The sequence below is a fragment of the Ovis canadensis genome, chromosome 14 (assembly GCF_042477335.2).
Source record: "Ovis canadensis isolate MfBH-ARS-UI-01 breed Bighorn chromosome 14, ARS-UI_OviCan_v2, whole genome shotgun sequence".
NCBI classification, from domain to species: Eukaryota; Metazoa; Chordata; class Mammalia; order Artiodactyla; family Bovidae; genus Ovis; species Ovis canadensis.
The window spans coordinates 38,815,029-38,835,810 of NC_091258.1; the positions used below are offsets into that span (position 1 = coordinate 38,815,029).

The 20,782-nt window shown below is 55.2% G+C and overlaps 1 protein-coding gene across 4 annotated transcripts in view; it reads left to right on the forward strand.

Annotated features, from left to right (window-relative positions):
- Nucleotides 1-20,782, forward strand: part of ADGRG1 (adhesion G protein-coupled receptor G1) — a 44,874-nt gene that overhangs the window by 8,337 nt on the left and 15,755 nt on the right. The window contains exon 1 of one of the 4 annotated variants that reach the window (XM_069552859.1): nt 151-756. The exons of 1 other annotated variant lie outside the window; for it this stretch is intronic. In XM_069552859.1, the coding sequence (XP_069408960.1) occupies nt 490-756 (267 nt within the window). In that variant the 5' untranslated portion in view covers nt 151-489. Of the gene's footprint in view, nt 1-150; nt 757-12,225; nt 12,559-13,197; nt 13,340-20,782 lie in introns of those variants that run through there. 2 more of the 4 variants (XM_069552861.1, XM_069552862.1) reach the window with 2 other exon arrangements.

Sequence of the window (20,782 nt, forward strand, 5' to 3'; positions counted from 1 at the left end):
AACTGAGGCTCAGGGAGGAGTCAAGGTCAAGTGGCCAGTTGTGTGTGGCCTGGCTGGCCGCATGCCAGGCGACTTGACACCCGCCCCTCACCCCTTCCCTGGAGTCCCTTCCGCTCTGCTGGTCAGCACCGGCTCCTGCCTGCTGCCAAGGAGGCCGGCCTTTCTTTCAGGAAGGGGCAGTTGTTGCCGGGCCCTGGGTTGGAAGGGGGGGCATCTGGGCAGACTGTTGCCATAGTAACCCTGGCCTCTCTGCCGGAACTTTGGGGAGAACAGCCTTGGGGAAGTAACAGATGGAGGGCGAGGAGGCAGTTATCTCTGACTAGCATCCATCCACAAAGCCTGGCACCTGGATGGGGGGTGGGGAGGAGGTGAAGCTGAAGTGCCCCCTTGCCCAGCGCTGAGTCATGGGCATCCCTCAATGTCCCCGCCTCGGTGCTCTCAGCCCTGCCCCCTCCCAGCCTCCCTCTGAGAAATCCGTGTGACTCACGTATGGTCCCGTCATCCCCGGACGAGCTTGGAGGAGGGAGGAGCCCAGCTGGGGCAGGAGAGGGGTGTCCCCCCCCACCCCCCGCAAACACACCCCTGCGCCTCCCCCGGCTCCACACTGGCTGCCTGCCTTGCACAGTCTCAGGAGAGGGAGTCTTCACGCGCACCAGCTCCCTCGGCCGCTGCGGCTGGCAGGTTAAGCCTCAGAGGTGGATCTTGAAAGGTGGTTCCGCTGCCTGGCCCCACACGGGACCTTCTGCTCATCACCAGGTACCAGATCAAGGGCTCGACGGCAGGAGGGAGGTGGAACAGGGGTGTGTGCGGCTGAGGGTGAGGTGGCGGTGGAGCGGGGCTCTGAAGTCTCTAGCCCACACATGAGCAGGGCTGTGCCGGGGCTGGAGAGTTGTGGGCAGATGGACAGCGAGATGCCGCGGAAGGGGGTGGAGCCGGAAAGGGTGGAACCTCTCAGAGCCGTTTGTTAGTGGGGGAAACTGAGGCTGGGAGTGGTAGGGTCCCTGGGTCTGCTCCGTTGCTGGGGAAGTACTGTTGTCTCCTGCCTCTTACCGTTCAGATGAGATGTAAGGTTGGTGAGAGGGCAGGGGGCTCACTCAAGATCACAGAACAAGTGTGGGGAGGGAAAGCCAGCCTCTGGCCTCAGGGAGGAGAGGATAGGGCCAGGCGGCTGGGCACAGGCACTTCGGAGGCAGCCTTGCCTGCCGCTGCCCTGGGACTGTGTCCAGGGACCCCCCGCTGCCCACTGAGACAGGGGCAACGTGGCTCTTCATGGCCCAGGCCCTGCCTTTGGGAGGAGACGAACCTGGCAGTGGGGTCTGAACATGGGGGACCTGGGATGAGAGAGAGCGTCCTGGGAACCAGCGGCAGTCGATGGGGAAGTGCTCCCTGCTTGCTAACCGCCAGGCCCCAGGTCCCCGTCTGCTCAGAGTTGATAGGGCCTCCCCACCTGGGGGACGCCTGGCTCCTCTCCCCACCTCCTTCTCAACTGGCCTCCTTCCTGTGGTGCCGTTTCATGGGAGTTGGGGTCTCCTATGGCCCCCACGGAGGTGGCTGGTGCCTATTTTACTGAGGAGGGTTGCGGGGGACATGAGTTGAGGCAGGGGCCCCTCTCACCATGCCGCCACCACTACTGTCCTGCTTGGAGCAGCTCTGGCCTGGGCGAGGTGAGGTGGGGAAGAATAGCCTTTGTGGCTGTAGAGGGCCCAAGAAGTTAATTATATAAATAATAATTGAGTGCCTACTGTGTGCCTGCTACTGTTCTAGGGGTGGGGGCTCATTTGAATGAGACAAATTGGGTGTGGGCGGTCCAGAGCCAAGCCCCTGCCCTACCCACCCCACCCCACCCACGCTGGGGATATGCTGAGGGCAGAGTGTTGATTCCTCCGGATTGAGTCGGGGAGAAGGGTCTGGAGTCAGTGAGAACCATCAGAGGCTGAGTTATTCCCCCAGATCCCAGGCCAGGGTTCCCGTGGGGTCTTCCCTGCCAATGGCCAGGGCAGGACTAGCTCTTGGAACCAGACCTGAGCCCCTTTGCTGCAGGGACCCCAGGGGCCTGAGACGCACCCCACCTTGGTCTTAGCATCACTGCAGCCACCTTGCCTTGCCTCTCTCTCTCTGGGTGCAGTTGGCCCTGCTGATGAGTGGAAGTATGTGTTGGGGTTGGGGGTGGGAGCTGCCCCGCCTCCCGTCCTGGGCTTGGCTCCGAGAGGGTCAGGTTGTGAAGGACACCACTCCGGGCAGGCATGGCTCTGAGGGAGGCAGAGGCTCTGCTCGACAGCCTGTTCTGTTGTTGCTAACCTCGGTGGTTCCCTGGGCCACTGGGTAGGACCCCCTCAACTTGTCAGGCACACAAACAAACAAGACAATTAGGATCTGAGACCAAGGAAGGAGATAAGCTTGCTGACTGAGGGGGAGAGAATTTCCTGACCTGGGAGGATGGGAGGCTCCACAGAGGGCATAGAGGCTGGCCTGGGAGGCTGGTGGGGAGAGGGGGAGGGCTGATGGGGTGGCAGGGGTGGCAATCCTGGCTGAGAAACTGCAGTGGGACAAGGTCTGAGAATGATGGGGGGGGGGGGCTGGAGCAGGTGATGGTACTGGAGAGCTGGCATGTGTCATTTTGGTAGCCTGATTGCCAGGCCTGCGGGTTGCAATCTGCTCGCAGGGGAAGGGATGGTGGGAAGTTTCTGGAAGTGTGGGCTGCCACCCAAGCTGGATGAGAAGGGCAGGATTGTGACTGGGGTGGGAGAGTCTGGATACCCCAGGCCCAAGGCTCCTGCTTGGAGGGAGGAGTTTCAGGGCTGAGGGGACAGAGTGGGGCGGTGGTTGGCCAGTCCAGGAGAAGGACAGGAACAAGAGGCGGCAGAGCTGTGGCCAGGTCCACATGTGGTGGGGGTGGGCTTCCTAGCAAGGTCCAGCATGACAAGTGCAAGACGGGCAGGGCAGAGTCTGCCATGAAGGAGGCCATGTGGACGGTGCTCTAGTTGAGTCTAGCCCCGGGTCACTTCATCCTCAGCAAGACCTATGTGTGGATGGTGGGTGGCAGGGTATGGAGTGAAGAGTCAGGGGCAGGGCTGGTGGGGGATGAGGGAAATGTGACCACACAGCCCCAGATATCACTGCTGCTACCCCACCTAGAACCAGAGCAGGTTCAGCCACCCCCAAGCCTGATCCTGGGGCAGCCCTGTGACTCTGTGTTCTGACTCACAGCAGCTGGGGCATCACGTGAGCAAACCCAGCAGCTGGGGGGACTGGGACCCCAGGGACCAGGCAGATGGCAAGTGGGGGCAGGGCAGGGCTGGCACCGAGGGGCCTCTCAAGTGGGGTGGAGTCCTGGCTGGACCCCAGCCTCCCCAGGCTTGCCCTCTGTCAGTCTGGTCCTCTCACCCATCAGGAGTTCCTTGGGGCCCCCGGGGAGCCTTGCAGATTTGGGAGTCACGTTGGGGCTGCTGGAGGAAGGAGCACAAGATATACATTTTCTGAACCCTGCCCAGTGCCTGCCCTGGCACAGGTGGGCTGAAATATCTCCACCGCCTGCAGGCCCCTCAAGCCCCAAACTCTCTTTGGTTCCCTGGGGGCTCGGCTGGACTAGAACAGTCCTGGATCCTTGCTGCCCTTGGACTCTGCCAGGCCTAGGCTCAGCATTTTGAACACACCTTTATTCCCACAAGCTACAAGCTCCTGGTGTGCCCATTTTAGAGATGAGAGCACTGAGGCACAGGAGGCACCTCCAGGAGTGACCTCTTATCTTGGGGGCTCCAGAATCTGGGCTCTCATCCACTGTGTTCTTCTGCCCCTCTCCATGGGAAGGGGACTCCTTAGCCAGGCCGGACTCCGGGCTGGGGGCCAGAGGATATGTGCCCTTGTCCTGAACCCCATCCATGTCACTGTTAAGCCCATGTGCTTTTAAGGCAACAGGACCCATGGAGAAAGCAAGGCCACTTATCTGGGGAGAGCTTCGTTCCTCTCAGTTTGTGTGAACTTGGGTGTCTGCGCCTCATTTTCCTTATCTGGAAAAAGTAGATAAAACATAACAGTATCTACTTCAGGGGCTGTTTTGAGCCTGAAGGACTAATGCAGTGAATTGCTGACACCAGCGCTTGTCCCACATGTTAGCCTTTACTATTGCGATCTACCTCTTGGGCAGATGGGTGCATGGAGGCCCAGAGACACACGTAGTAGCTTGAGGGGGGCCATCTTCCTGCCTCCCAGCCCCCAAGAGACCTAGAGCTACCTGGGCATCAGCAGGAACCCCCTCCCACCCCCCACCACAGCCTGACTTGTGTTTTGGCGGGGAGGCCAGGGTGGTGGGAGTTGGGCTCTTGGGCTGGCGCTGGCTCAGGCTCAGGCAGTTTGTGGTGCACTTGGCAGTTCAGGCAGGCTGAGATAAAAGCTGAGCCCTGGAGGAGCTGGCAAGGCTTCCAGGCACCAGTAGACAGGCTTCTGCATTAGAGAGAGATGGCCTGGGGGTGGGGGCCTCTCTGTCCGGGAGCCAGCCCCACTCTGGTCCCCTGAAAGGCTGGCAGTTAGACAGCTAATGGCTCCAGCCTGGCTCCCTGGGTTCAGGGCCACTCACACTACCTCCAAGGTGAGCAGCAGTAAGAGATCAGAGCCACCTCTGACTTCCCTCCGGTCCCCGGGTCTCTGCCTCCCTCCTTCCAGAAGCCCTGCCCTTAGCTCTCTGGCCCATGGGTGAGAGCAGAGGACTTTCGGGCTCGTATCCTGCTGCCTAAGGTCACAGCCTCCCCAGACCTCAGTGTTCACACCTGTGCATCGAGATGACAGCCCCCCCAGGGTTGTTGCTGGAATTGGGGGGAGATGGCTGCAAAGCATGCATTCAGCACAGTGTACAGCTTTGATGGGTCTTTCCTAAACCTCTGCTGAAAGTTTGGGCTTCAGGTTCGGTCACACAGTAGTTCAGTTAGAACTGAGTTCACATCCTTGAAAAGTGACCTTGAGCAGGTGGCTTAATTTCTCTAAGCTTCATTCCTTAGGCCATCAAACGGGCAGAAGGGTACCTGAATCCCTAAGTGAGACCCTGTGGGAATCATCTGAGTCAGCCCCGGTCTATAGGGGCCCTTGAACAGTAGACCCCCCATTCCCAGCTGTCCTGGACCTTTGCTTTCCCGTCACCCAGCTCAGCTGTCCCCCTGGGGGAGGCAGCACAAGATGGGTGGCTCTGGGGTTGCCCCGTTCTGGCCCACCTGTGTGAACTTGGACAGGTGTATTAGCCTCTCTGTGCCTATTTTTGTCATCTTCAAAATGAGGATAGTAAGGGCACCTTGGGGCTTCCATGGTGACTCAGTGGTGAATAACCCACCTGCCAATGCAGGAGATGCAGGTTTGATCCCTGGGTTGGAAAGATCCCCTGGAGAAGGGCATGGCAGCCCACTGCAGTATTCCTGCCTGGGAAATCCCATGGACAGAGGAGCCTGGTGGGCTATAGTCCAGAGGGTTGCTAAAGAGTCGGACACCATTTAATGATTCAACAACAATAAGTAACAGCAATGGCACCTTGAGAGGGTTAAGTGAGCCAAGAAATCTCAACCACTGGGTACAGGGCCTGGCACACCATTAGTGGTGTCATTGCCACTCTTCTGGGCCATCACCAAGCCCTTCTCTGAGGGAGCTGCAGTGAGCTTATTGCAAGCATTAGCCCTGTCTTCCCATGACATCACTGGGAAAGGCCCCAGAGAGCCTCCCCCCCCCCCCGGACACCCTCATCCAATGGCCTCTTGATCTGCTGGCCTGAGGAGCTGTCCCAGAATGAGGGTCCCTCCTGCCCCTGGAGCCCCAAGGCCTGTCTGGCTTGACCACTGTCCCAGACCTGCAGGGGAGACCTGGGTTTGAGCTGGTCTCCTGGGGTGGCTGAGGCCCCTTGGCCCCTGGGCAGTGAGGGTGGGGGTCCCTGGCTGAATCTGGCCCTCAGGGGTGTGGCTCTGTGGCTGGCATCCTGTTTTCTGACCCTAGGGCAGGGGCACAACTGCCCAGACCCACCTGCCTTAATGGTGACAAATGTGAGGGGTGACCCCGGGGGGCAGCTGAGTCATGCGTGGCCTGGCACCCTCTGCCCACTGCTCCTCTGCTTTGTCACCAGTTGAGTGGGTGTCAACCCCCCCGGGCGCCTCCTAACCAACCCCCCACCCCTGGTGCATACAGCTCCACCGCCTACAAAGGCCTTCATTCAGTTGTGGGGCAGTTGCCCTTGGAGTTTTGAATCCGTACATTTCACAGATGAGGAAGGAGGCCAAGGTCTCCTGACTCCAAACCTGGATCTTTGCCCGTGGCCCTGCAGATGATGTTCCCAACTGAGGTAGTGAGTTCCCTGCCCCTGCTGGTATTTAAGTCTGACAGGGAAGTTGTAGGGGGACCTCAGATACCATGTGGGGTTCTTCACGGCTCTTTCTAGTCCTGAGCTTTTCCGACCCTGCCCATTCTAGCATCAGGTGATGTTTGTGGGCAGGTGGTGCCTCCATATAAAAGCCCTCTCCATAGTCTTGCCAGTACACCCACCATTAGAACCATCCATTACATCTTCAGAGGCTCCTCCGTTCAGTTCAGTTCAGTTGCTCAGTCATGTCCAACTCTTTGAGACCCCATGGACTGCAGTATGCCAGGCTTCCCTCCCTGTCTATCACCAACTCCTGGAGCTTAGTCAAACTCATGTCCATTGAGTCAGTAATGCCATCCAACCATCTCATCCTCTGTCATCCCCTTCTCCTCCCGCCTTCAATCATTCCCAGCATCAGGGTCTTTTCAAATGAGTCAAATCTTCGCATCAGGTGGCCAAAGTATTGGAGTTTCAGCATCAGTCCTTTCGATGAACACTCAGGACTGATCTCTTTTAGAATGGACTGGTTGGATCTCCTTGCAATCCAAGGGACTCTCAAGAGTCTTCCCCAACACCACAGTTCAAAAGCATCAATTCTTTAGCGTGTAAACAGCTTGGTGAGCTAGATGGGAGGCACAGAGGGCAAGAGGGCATCAGGGGAATGGGATGGGCGTGAGGAAGGAAAGTCTGATGGAGGAGTTGGGAAGCGTGGACACCCAACTCCTGAATTATCAGGTGCCCCTTGCTCTCCTTCATCCGGTAGTCCTGTGCCGGGTAGGTGTGTGCCTGGCCTCATGGCACTTCCCCTCCCCCACACCTGCATGTGGCATCACCTGGCGAGAGCTGCAGGCAGTGGGCAAGGCTGGAAGGAGTCCTCGTGCGGTTTCCTCAAAGCTGTACTTATCCTTTGTCCATGACCACATCTGCCACACCCGGCTGGGGCTCTGCCACCTAGGTACACACCCAGACCAAAAGGGCAGTCTATTATTCAGCTCCTTGGCTAGAAGCCGAGAATATCTGGGTCCCAGTGCCCGGGCCGGGTCTGGGGGTAGTGCACATTGCCATTTGTGGCGGAAAGGACAGCCAGTGTCTCCCCAAGGAGACCCTGCAGCGGGGGTCAGTGCATCTGGGAGTCTGGCCTCTGCTCCCCCACCTGGGTTTAGGGAACCAGAGTTGGGAGCTGCAGTAACTAATGACTGGAAGGATGGGAGTGCTTGCAAACCCCATGAGCCTATGGGTGAGGGTCTGGTTTCTGGGCTGGAATACTTTGGACCCATCGTGCAGCCTCTTGGGCCTCATGTCCACTTCCCTGGAGTGGCTGGCAACTCCTCTCCATGTCCTGGAGGTTCCAGGGCTGGGGAAGGGACAATGGGGGCATCACGGGTGAAGGGGTTCATAGAACTACCTGTAGGTTCAGTTTCAGCAGCCATGGGACCCCAGGAAAGAAACTTCTCCTCTCTGAGCCTCAGTTTTCCCAGTTGTAAAATGAACTTAATAATACCTACTCCTCTCAGGGCAGCTACGTGCATTGCAGAAGGTCAGGGGCACATCGTGTGGCTCATGCTCCCTCCTGGTTCCTATGTCTGCCCCAGCTCCATCACGAGTCTCTGCAGGCTGGTCCTAGGGACACACCTGCCTCCAGGTGCCTAGACCCCAGGATCCTCCCCGGCCACAGGCATATGCCATTTCCCCTCCTTGCTCCACTCTGGGGAGCCCACAGGGAGTCCAGATGGGAGATCTGGCATTTGCGGCAGTGGATGCACAACCCGCCTTTGTTGGTAAATCGCATGCCTGGGCCCCTCTCTCCTGGGTCCATGGGAGCAGCTGGTGGAAGGTGTAGCTGTGTGCACTCTGCCTCCACATAGAGAGAAAACTCTAATTTGGATCACAGTTCAGACAGGATCTCAAACATCAAATAATCCAGCACCTGTGAAAATATGTCTGTGGTCCCACTGGTCTAGGAAAGCCTTGGGCTTCCAGGCTTGTGCACAACAGTTCAGTTCAGTTCAGTCTCTCAGTCGTGTCCAACTCTTTGCGACCCCATGGACTGCAGCACGTCAGGCCTCCCTGTCCATCACCAACTCCCGGAGCATACTCAAACTCATGTCCATTGAATCGGTGATGCCATCCAACCATCTCATCCTCTGTCGTTCCCTTCTTCTCCCGCCTTCAGTCTTTCCCAGCATCAGGATCTTTTCAAATGAGTCAGTTCTTCGCATCAGGTGGCCAAAGTATTGGAGTTTCAGCTTCAATATCAGTTCTTCCAATGAACACCCAGGACTGATCCCCTTTAGGATGGACTGGTTGGATCTCCTTGCAGTCCAAGGGACTCTCAAGAGTCTTGTCCAATACCACAGTTCAAAAGCATCAATTATTTGGCACTCAGCTTGCTCTTAGTCCAACTCTTACATCCATACATGGCTAATGGAAAAACCATAGCCTTGACTAGATGGACTTTGTTGGCAAAGTAATGTCTCTGCTTTTCAATATGCTATCTAGGTTGGTCATAACTTTCCTTCCAAGGAATAAGCTTCTTTTAATTTCATGGCTGCAGTCACCATCTACAGTGATTTTGGAGCCCCCAAAAATAAAGTCTGCCACTGCCATTGTGCACTACAGGACTTCTTAAAAGCCTTTATCAGGTGGCTCTGGATGGGAGCTGAAGTTTCAGGTCCTGTCCTCGCTCTCAGTCTGTGCACAGTCTTGGAAGCCTCTCTCTGGCCAAGCACCTGGCAGCTATGTGTGTGCCTCTAACTCAGATAGAAGCTGGGAAGCGGGGACGTCTCAGAGCTGGAATCCCCCTGCCCTAAGCATCAGGAACTGGTTCTTTTGGAAAAAGGCTTGGAGCCAACCTGGCCTGGTCAGACTCCCAGCTCTGTCTCGTTCACTCACCCATTTATTAACTAGCTGTCATTGAGCATCTACTGTGGACCAGGCCCTGTGGCACTAGGTACTGGAGATACAAGTGATGAACAAGATAGACAAGAAAGGGCAAACACAAAGAAATGGATGACAAGCAAATCACAGGGTCATTTCAGACAATGTTAAGTGCTTTAAAGTTTATTACATAAGGTGACATAGAAGAGGAGATGAATGGCGAGGATATTTTGGTTGGCTGGACGTGGAAGGCTTTTTAGGAGAGGGGAGACTTGGATTAAGACTTGAGAAGGGGGAATTCCTGATAGTCCAGGGGCTAAGACTCCATGCTCCCAATGCAGGGAGCCTGGGCTCAATCCCTGGCTGGTGAACTAGATCTCACATGCTACAACTAAGAGTGTGCATGCCACAGCTAAAGGTCCCACAAGCCGCAGCTAAGACTGGGCACAGTCAAAGAAAGAAGTATTAAAAGAAAACAAAAGAAAAAAGTCTTGAGATGGAACCAATCAGGGAAAGAACCCAGAAAGCATGTTCTGTGCTGCGGGGAAAGCATGTGCAAAGGCCCTGATGTGTGTCTGGGGACAGGAAGAAGGCTAGTGTGCTGGAGTTGGTGTAAGCAAGGAAGGGTGGGGTGGCACAAGGTGGAGGAAATGGAGCGGGGTCATTAGCTTGTTATTTTGGTGGTCATGCTGCTCTCACAGCATCAATTATCTGATTTATGAGGCTTATCACTTTGTCCCCGACCTCCGCCCTGGTCAGGAGTGTTGTGGGTGTTAAGTGAGAATCTTTCCGGCAGAGACTTGGTTATGGGCAGCTATGTGCTACTGTAGGTTTTTTTTTTTTTTTAATTGTTGTTATAAATGCTTAGTGACTCTGAGTGGAACCAGGAATCCTGGGCCTCTCTTTCTCTGCATGTGGCTGCAGTTAGTGAGTACCAAGCGTGTGTACAAGGCCAGGGGTGCCCCATCTGTGGCCCCCACTCTGGCTCCCCTGAACTACAGCCCCCCCGCCAGCTCCTTTCAAGCCTAGGGTCTTTTGATCCACAGTGACAGCCTTCTCTGGCCCAGCAGGCCCTGGAATCCTTTCCGGGCGAAGGTTCCACCGAGAACAGCAACTCCTTTCTTTGCTTTCTTTTCCTCTTCCTCTGGGCGCCAAAAATAGTGCCTGAATAGGACACAGCTCTGCGCCGCCAGTGAGACAATAGCCCTGGCTCTGGTCCATCAGTGCAGGGGGGCAGCGATGGGAATGCAGGGGCGCACCATCCCATGGACCCCAGCCCCTGCTGCCTTTCCCACGGCCTCGGCCAGAAGCCAGCCCAGAGCCCCCTGGAGTGTGAGTGCCGAGGGGTTCCTTGCTTATTCTGGGGAAGGGCTCTGAAACCCTGGGCTCCTTGGCGCTCTGAGCAGCCCCATCCTGTCTCTTAATCAGCTGCTGGCCTGGAGCTGAAGGCCCTGGTGGGGGCGCCCATGGCCCTGGTCCTCTTCTGGGCTCTGTATGGCACACAGAGGCCATCCCATGGCTTTGATGTCCTTTTGCCTTTAACTCAATGGCTATGAAAGACTTTTCAGAGGTCAAAGAGATGTGTCCTCTTGAAATGAAGTGAGCCCCTGTCAATGGAGGCAATCAAATAAAGTCTGGATATACATTGGATGGGGGTGGGAGTAGTCAAGCATCAGATGGACATTGGGTCTTGATGTCTTCATGCCTCAGAGGAGATCATGGTTTGAATTCCATACACCTCTCTTAACAGTTAGATGGCCTTGAACAGGTCACATCATGTGCCTGAGCCTCTGTCATTCCATCTGTAAGATGGGTTCAATAGGGCTAAACTTTAGAGTGGTGGAAATGAATTTCCAAAATGCCCAGTGGAGTGCCTGGCACATATGCAGGCTTTCAGAAGCTTTGCCTCTGTTCTCGTCCCTCCCCAAACAGGTACTTACTCTAAGGCACAAAAAGGACCCACTCTTGGCCCCCAGGGTGCACTGGAGGAAAGCCAGGGGGAACCTCTGACTCCAGGGCTATTTCAGGAGAAAGATTCCTGGTGTGCTGTGGCTATCTGGGAAGGCTTCCTGGAGGAGGCACTCCTTAAGACATTTCCAGAGAAGTATTGTACACATTCTATTCTCTTGGAACCCAGTGGTGGGGATTAGATGGGTATCCAGGGGGATCAAGCCAAGGCCACAAGCTGGCAGCCTCATGGGCAAATATAGCTGATAGCAGACATTTTTTGATCACAAGGGTAGACCTCACTAGTGTTCTAAAAAGATTTAAAGTAAATGTTGATGAACTTAGGTGTTCCCCAGTGTGCCCCATAACTTAGTGTACTAAACTCTGCCCTTCTTCCTGCCTGTTCCATGCCTGGCCAGCATCTGAGTAAGGGGATATGGGCACAGGACAAGTTAGGGTAACTGCGCTGTGCTGGGTTGGAGTTGGGTGGTGACGTAGTAGTCACTGCAGCTGCCAACGGTTGCCAGGGCAACGGTTGCCAGGGGTTGCTGTCACCTGCGCCCCTTTCCCTGGGCTGTCGGCTGGGGCTTGCAGCCCATCTTCCCGCTGCTTTGTTTGAGGCTCTGGTGAAGGGGCGGGAGCTGGAGCTGGGGTAGTTCAGCTTCAAAGTGCCCCTCTGGCCTCTTGGACTGGGAAGAAGCTGACCCACTGCCTCAGCAGGCTGCAGCCTGCAAACAAGGCAAGCCCTTAGCCCACTCATTCACGCGCTTTATGTATTGATAATCCGCTTGACGACGTGAAGGAGAAATCCAGGTATGATTCTTGCCCTCTCTCTCCATCCCGCTGACTCTCGCTCCCCAAACCCCACCCCCACTTCTCATCTCTCCCCTTTTCCTTGTCCACCTTCCCCACCATCCCTCTCCCCCTGTATTGTCTTCTACTCCCTCTGCCTCTCCCTCCCACCCCCCCAAACACCCTTCCTCCCTAAACTGAAAGCTTAGCTGATGGGGAGGGTGGGGTTGGGGCTGGGTGTCAGTGACACCAGGGGTTCAGATACGACTCCGAGGGGAATTGGTCAGTGAAACAGACAGCAGCCCAGAGTGACGAGGAAGTGGCTGCGGGTAAGGGCCTCATACCCCACACTCCTTCCCTCAGCCACACTCCAGCAAAAATTCAATTTCAGTTTAAGGACTGTACCCCTGTCATCGAAGACAAGCCTCTGCCAGAGCTGGGAGTGGGTGTCCAGAGCCTGCGGAGGACAGAGAGCAAGTGTGTTGCTGGGAGGGGGTCCTCACAGCCTCCAGGACCAGGGTTTCTTCAGAGGAAGGGTTTCAGCTAATCCCAAGGAAACACTTTTCTGGAAGCATCTTTTACTGGGAATTTTAAAGAGAAGTCCTTTCTAACAGGTAATGTCAAGCAGAAACGGACTGCAAAATCGAGAGCCTGCGTTCTGGAGCCAGGCCCCGATGCTGGACCTCAAGCCGCGTGATCTCCAGCAGCCAACCTGATCTTCAGGGCCTCTGTTTCCTTATTTGTTAAATGGGCAGAATGGTATTTGTCTCAGATTTGGGGGAGGATTAAATGTGCTCCTTTGGGTGGAGAGCTTAGAATCAAGTCTTGCATCTTCAGAGAGCTTCATTTAATGCTAGCTGTGTGGCTGGAGGTGGTGAGCACCCTGCCCGTGGGGGTATGCAAACAGTAGTGGAGGACCAGGTGAGGCGGCGCTGTGTGCTCAGTGAGCTGGGATGGGATCCTAGTCTGTGCCTCCACCAGCCTTCCCTGGAGGGAGCTGGAACCTCAGGCTCACCCTGGCCTCCAGCTCCTGTTGGGGAGGATGCCTGGCTGTGTGTCCAGTTTGCCCCTCAGCCAGGGATCTGGGACCCGGAGGAGGAGAAAAGAAAGGGAGGGCTGGCAGCTGACCTTGGGAATGCTAAGGGGTCCTATGCTCCAAAGGTGGGCGTTCTGCCAAGTCCCCAAAGATCTGAAACACAGCCCCCAAAAAATGAACAGGGAGGTAACTGGGCTGACCTTGTATGCCTGGCCTTGGCCAGTTTGGGAACACAGATGCAGAAGGGAAACTGCAGCCAGACGGCTGAGGTCCGTCTGTGGTTTGAGAGGGAAGACAGGCTGGGCAGGAGGATAAGATAGCCAGCGCTGTTTTCCTCTCCGCTCGCTGTCAGCCGGGAGGTAAGCCCTTCCCTTCCCTAGAAGCAACCTGGGGCTCTGGTCTATGAAGAAGACAGACGGGGGGACAGGGATCTTGTCACCTCCTCAGTAGAGGAGGAAGCTGAGGCCCAAAGAGGGGACTGGGTGCTACAAAGGTCCTAGGACCAGGTAGGTGTGGTGCTAGTTCAGGACCCTATGGGCTTCTCTGATGTCTCAGGTGGTAAAGAATCTGCCTGCAATGCAGGAGACCCAGGTTCAATCCCTGGGTTAGGAAGATCCCCTGGAGACGGGAATGGCAACCCACTCTAGTATTCTTGCCTAGGAAATCCCATGGACAGAGGAGCCTGGCAGGCTACAGTCCGTGGTGTTCCAAAGAGTGGGATGTAACTGAGAGATTAACACACACGTGTGTCTAACTCCTGCCACCCCCACTCTGGGAGTGCGCATTCCCCGGGCAGGTGCTGACTGGTGAGGGCCCTGAGGCCCAGCTTCAGCTGCTCCTTGTGGGGAGGGCTGTGGGGAGCCCTGCATGTGGGTTGCAGGCTGCCCCAGGGGCATGGAGCTGTGCAGGGCTGGAGCCACTGTCCCAGGACTGCTCATGACAGGTCCTGCTGTCTGAACACCACCCCTAAACTGCACCAGACCCAACCTTCCTAATCCCTCCCCTTCCCTGAGGTTCTAGATTTTTTCCATCCTCACTCAGTTCCAAAAAGGTTGTGATTCTCAGCTTCTGAAAGCTCTTGCCTCCCCATCACTTTTCTCTCTTTCTTTTTCTCTCTCTGCTCCTCCCTCATTCCCTTTCAGTCTCAGCATTCTAAGTGTCTCTGCTTGAGGTGACTGCGATTGACTCTAATGGCAATCCAGAAACACGGTTGGCACTGCCCCTTTCTCCAAGAGCTGGTGCTGCCAGCCAAAGGGAGGTGCGATGGGGCTGCCATTACCCCAGGTTCCCCCAGGACCTCTGGCCTGGAAGTGTCAAAGATGGTGATGAGTCGCCCTGGGGAACATCACAGCCTAAATGGCTCCTGTAGCCCATCTCCTGCTAGTTAATGGCCTTTGGGACAGCTCAGAGGGGAGGGGAGGGGAGGGGAGGCAGCTGGAAGCTGGGAGGGGGAATGCTGACAGTTTTCTTATCTGTGTGGTGTCAAGATTTCCGAGTGGTCCTCTTTTCACATTGGTAACAGGTGTTCTGCAAAAAAAAAAAAAAAAGCTCACACCATCACACTGGGCTGGGAAACTAAGCCCAACCAAGCTCTGTGGATTTTCTTTCTGCAGGACTTATCAGAGCCTTTGATATGTTAATTTATATGGCCAAGTAGGACCTGCAGCATTTCTCTAGCTTGGGAACTAGTGCTTCTTAGGGAGGAACTTCCCTGTTGCTCACATAGTAAAAAATCTGCTTGCAGTACAGGAGACCTGGGTTCGATCCCTGGGTCAGGAAGATCCTCTGGAGAAAGGAATGGCAACCCACTCCAGTGTTCTTGCCTGGAGAATCCCACGGACAGAGCAGCCTGATGGGCTACAGTCCATGGGCTTGCAAAGAGTCAGACATGACTAAGTGACTAAACACACACAGCTTCTTAGGAAGTGTTTGGCAAACTTACCTCATGGTAAAGTCAGGGAGATAGTTCCAGAGAAGGGAAGGAAGGGGCTCTGGTGACCGTAATGGCTGAAATCACGGGCTTTGAGGTTTGGTGGACTAAAGTCTGAATCCTGGCTTGGCTACTTACTTCCCTGGGCATCACTTAGGCTTTTTGGATTTCCATTTCCTTTTTATGTTGGGGCAATAATAGTATTTGCTTTATAGAGTTAAGGTGGGATTGAACGACCATTTGTGAAAAGTGCCTTGCGCAGTTTTGGGCATCAAGTGAGTGATCGCTAAATGGGAACTGTCATCTCCTGCTCCCCTTCTTGGATTCCAGCTCCGTTTTGCTGTGCCAGCTAGACCTCTGTTTATTCCCACTCGCCGTCTGCTGTTCTGCCAGGCACTGCGAGGCTGGAGTGCAGGGCAGTCGGGGGCGGATGTGGAGGCTGAAGGCCAGTGTATGGTCCGGAATCCCACTGGGGTCTGGTGGGGGCACCTCCTTTGTTTGTCGAGTACATGGCGTTTCTAAGTTAGACCTTTACAGATATGGCACAAGGTTGGCATCCAGGGGGGAGGACCGGTGTATGCAGAGGTTTGGAGGAGGGAACACTCAAGCCCAGGCTCATCTCTCGTGATGGTGTGCTGGCCTCTGAGGCCTCTTGAGCAAACACTCTAATTGCAGATAAAGCAGGTAGCAGGGTGGGTGGCTCTGGATAACTGGCTCTCGGGGGAACCCGGCGTCCTCTCATCTGCGCAGGTGCCCCTCTCCTGCCCTTCCTCGGTCTCCCCCCAGGGCCAGGGCTCGTCTGGGCACGCGGAGGGAGCCGTGGCCCGGGGACCTGCTGGACAGAAGCCATGGGGCGGCGGGGCCCACGCTGGTGGGGCAGTGCTCCAGAACGTGGGACTCATCCTGGGCAGTGAGCCGGCAAGGCCTTGGCACCCACCGGCCTCCGGGAGGCAGGCAGCTAGCTTAATTTTTATTCTTTTTAATTGTAGAAAAATTCCTGAAACCTGAAGTCACTCTGTTTTCCCTGGCCAGGCCAGAACACCCTTCCTGGGGGGAGTTCTGTGTGGCCACCTAGCTTGGGCTTCAGTCTCCCAGTCTGTGACTGAGGGTGGGGAGAGACTGGCTCCATGTTTGCAAGCAGTGCCCCCTGGAGCCCCAGGCTCTGCTGAGGGGCTGGGGGCCCAGCTGAGAGTGAGGTGTGGTCGGGGGTCCCACCGGGGTCTGGTGGGGGTGCTGCCTTTGTTTGTCGGGTACATGGTGTTTCTAAGTTAGACTGCGTTTATGAGAGTTTGGAAAGGGCTGGTGGAGGGTCCTCTCAGCCCCCTACCCCACCCTCTCTGCTCTGCTCTAACGTCCCTCCTCGCTCCCCTACACACCCTCACACAAGAGCACGCACACCTCATGTGTCCTTCCCTCAAGGCCTTCATGCTCACCCACCCCTCCCTTGGCCAAACCCTTTTCTCCTAAGGCCCTCTGTCCAGGGCTGGGGGAGGGGGAGCCAGCATCTCCATGTTGTCCCCCGTCTGTTGTCCCCACCGCCCCCGACCCTGACCAGCAGCTGAAGATGAGGGCTGGAGCTGGGAAGCTGGGCTGGGTCTTCCCACTGCTGGCTCTCCCTGCAGGAGGGCAGGACTAGGCTCACACCTGGAGACCGGCTGGGGCAGGGGCTCCCCTCCCCACACACACACCCCTGCTCCCAGCTGTGCTTAAAGGTCCCAGGCACCCTGATAAATGCTAGGTGAGCCACCCAGGACTGTGATTCATCCTCACCACCACTGAGGTGGAGACGAGACACCACAGGGGAGGCAAGCTGCCCTGGCTCCCGTCCAGAGCGAACCATTTACCACCCAAGTGATCTGGGGCTGGGCTCCACCCACCTCTGACTCTGTAAGACAGGGCTCCTGGTGGTATCCCAGCCTTGTAAGCCAGTGGTTCTATGCCCACAGAGTGTTGGTCAACGGGCTGCCTGGTCAAGCTGGACTCCCAAGCCCCACACCAGACCTGGAGCATCTGCCCCTCACACGCCGTTATTGTTTAGTCACTCAGTGCAGCTCTTTTGTGACCCCACGGACTGTAGCCCACCAAGCTCCTCTGTCCCTGGGATTTCCCAGGGAAGAATACTAGAGTGGGCTGCCATTTCCTTCTCCAGGGAATCTTCCCAACTCAGGGATCCAACCCGAGGCTCCTGCCCCATCTTCTGCATGGCAGGTGGGTTCTTTACCACTAAGCCCCTCACATATATTCTATCACAAAACGTTTATGCATCCCTGACAGTACCCTGCATGTATGTGTGCACGTGTTTTCATCCTAATGTTACTGCTCTCCTGGCAAAAAAAAAAAAAAAGGAAAAAAAAATTGGGAAAAAAACCCATCAAGCTCATAGCAGCTACTGGGTAAAAATTCCCCGCTACTTCTGATTTGCTGAATGAAGAAAAAAATCTTTTGTGCTATTTTCAGAGATGCTGAATGTCAGTGTGGAGGGATCTGTGATAATGCATTTCAGTGAACTTCCTGGGGTGTTTCTGATCCATCGTGGGTTTGGGCACCTCTGATGTGAACTCCTCATGGCAAAGGTGGGCATATAGGGTTGAGCATAGGCTGTGGACTGCCCCCTTCGCCACCACATCAGAACACAGAAGTTAATTCTGATGGCAGTTAGGGAAAGCTTCAAGGGGAGGGCGTGTCTTCACTGAGTTTAGAAAGATGAGTTGGGTCATGGGAAGAGGGAAGCGATCCAGGCAAAGAGGCTAGTCGGGGGATGGATAAGCCTGCGGTCCACACGTGTGTTACTGGCAGGAGAATGCCTGGGGGCCTAGGTCATCTTCCTGGGGAGGCGCCTGCCTGGGAAGGGTTAACCCCAGAGCCACCAAGGTCCTGTCCACTCAACTTCCACCTCTGTCCTCTGAGGAAATGGGTTTTCCAGGGGCCTGGACTGGGCCAGCAGTGACCCGTGGCTCTAAACGGATGGCAGAGGAAGTGAGTCAGGCCTCAGGGGAGAAAGTGAGCCATGAGTCCCCTGCCCATTACCCTCTCCCCCACCGTGAGGATGGGCAGGGCTGGGCCTGCACTGGAGCCGGGGCATCTCCTCCTGGGCCCAGCCAGCCCGAGGGATGGGCAGCCTGGAGTCTTAGCTTAGATGAGCCCTGGCCCCTCCGCTCTGCCTTGATCCTTGGGGACTCTGTGATGGTGGCCCCCATTGTGTCAAACTGGGCCAGATTGTTTTGTTCTCTGCGTGTGTTTACGGAAGGCCTGAGGTCAAGGGCAGCTGCTCTAGAAGGGGCTGGTGGGGGAGGGGCCTCTACTGGGGACTCGGCCCCCTAAATTCTCTCTCCCAGGCTGGAGTTATCTGCACAGCCTGTGGTCTTGGCTGCCACCCACCCACCATTTCTCTCTCCTTTTGTTTGGGGGTCTCCCCAAACCAGAGGAGCAAGAATCTCTAGAAACTATTGGCTCCAGCTCTCCAAGGAGTTCTCTAGAATGACACTGAGGTCCGTGTCTTAGCTCCACCGGTGGGGAAGCTTACAACATCCACTGCCCTAGTCTCAGTTTTCTGATCTGTAAAATGGCAAAACAGCAGGACCGGCCTCACAGGGTGGCTCTGAGGATCTCATGAGAGTGTAGATGGTGCCCCCGTCCAGCCCTCCTTTCCCTCAGAGGCTTCTGGGGACCGGCTCATGTCCGTGCTGTGAGGTGGGAAGTTTTCTGGGTGGGGTTTCAGTCTTCCCAGAAAGGAAATTTCATGCTCGAAGAATTTCCTGTTGAGGTGCTTTGGAAGTTGAGCTGGGGCCCACGAGGGGGTGACGTGGAGGGTGAGAGGGAAGATGTAGGAGTAGGGACCTGTGACGGGCCCAGGGGGCTGGGTGAGGGGCAGGCGTGAGCTGGTCAGGAAGGATACAGAGGTACTGAGCCAACACCTATGGCACCTGCCTTGTGCATATTCCTGCTCTAAATCCTCTATAGATACCAATTCATTCAATTCTCACAATGACCTTTGAAATAGTCTTGATTTTTATACCTATTTACAGATGACAAAAGTGAGGCCCAGAGAAGGTGAGTAACTAGTCCAGAGACACATGGACATTGAGTAGAGGAATTGATATTTAAACCCAGTCTGGCTCCAGAGTCTACTCTACTAAGGATGGGTTAAAGGAAACCAGGCAGTCCCTTCCCCTCAAATTCCAAGAAACTCTATAAGGCTAGAGTTGTTCACCCTGGAGTGGCTGTTCAAGCAGCCAGGGTAGAGTGGGGATGACCAGGAATGTCAGAGCATGCCATTGACCCCTGTCTGTTGGAATCATGGCATTTCACAAATGCAGCCTCACTTGTATCCCTCTGGTGATGGGAACCTCATTCCCTCTTTCTGCTTTTTTGTTCTCAAAGAGATCAGCCCAGGAAGATAAATGAAAATGGATGACTCTGCCCTGTCCTAGGCACTGTTTACTGATAGTAGTAATTCACTTCTTTTTTTTTTTTTTTGGTAACTCACTTTGAAAGTCAGTGGGCCAGAGAGATACTTGGATTCTAGCCAGCTCCATCCTTGCTTGCTGTGTAAGGTCAGGAAATCACTGGCCCTCTCTGGGCCTTGAATGCAAATGCCATAATGAAGAACTGGGGCCACATTTGCAAAGTGATCTGTGAACTCTGAGTTCACAGGTATAAAGCGAAAGTCAAATAGGGGTTAGGGAGTTGCCTGGAGGAGATGTGGTTTGTATTGGGGATCAGGTATAGACAGTGATAGGGACTGGCAGAAAGGAGGAGGAAAGAGAAGGGGTCCAGCAGAGGCATACTTCTGTCCCCAGATGCTGGGTTTCCTTCCACTGTTCTAGAGCGACAGTTTCAAAAGGAGTCCAAATGGGAGACACTGCTTTAGAAAGATCCTCGGTGTTCTCTTTACTTCAAGTAGTAAATCCTTCACTCCCCCTAAAAATAAAAAACAAAAACACCAAAACCCAAAAGGAACCAAAATGCTCAGAGAGGATGCAGAGTGAAACCTTAAAAATCACAATTTAGGAAATAGCAGCCATTCCCCCAAAGACTTCCACTTCCTTCTCTGGGGTCTTGCGATGTCACCAGGGCAGGGTGAGGAACCCAGCTGACCAACGATTAGACTGACCAGACCCAAGAAATTAGGGTTCCGTTACATATGTTGGGATACTGGAGACTGGCTTGAGGGGGCCAGGTCTGTTCAGTGAATTCCTGTCTGGGCCACCCCTTCATTTAATGCTGCCCTCAAATAATCCATCCAAAAGTCACTTCCTCCTGGAAGCCCTCCTGCGTTCCCCCAAATCAAAGTCCTCACATGCCCCATGGATGCCAGGCTTCCTTTTGTCTGGCTTGTAGCAGATGACTGCATCTGTCACCACAGACATATGCAGCTCCCCACAGGATGAGGGTGTCTGTTCATGACTGCACCCAGCTCAGTCACTGGGCCAGATGGCCGTGGGGTGGGCCAAGCCACCCAGCATCTCTCTGTGAGTACCAGGAACGGAGGTTCCCTGCCAGGCACTACAGTCCTGATCAGGCAGGAAAGCCCTTGGCCTCTGGAAAAATTAAATGGGCAAGCCATTTAATTCCTTGGATCTCAGGTTCCCTATCTGTGAAATGGGTCAAATGCTAGGGCCTATTTCACAGGGTTGGAATGAGGATTAGCATAGATGTAGGGGTGAGGAGGCTGGGTCAACACAGGCTGGCAGATAGTGGGTACTCAGCTAACAGAGGCTGGGGGAGTGACCCATTCTACACCAGGAGAGGGCTGAGGGGACCTGGATCCTCCCCAGCTTGGACCATACTGTTTCTCCCTGCCAAACTGGGACGTCCCTCTGCCTTTCCAGCTGCCTTGGGAGCTCCCCCTGGTGGCCATACCAGGAAGTGC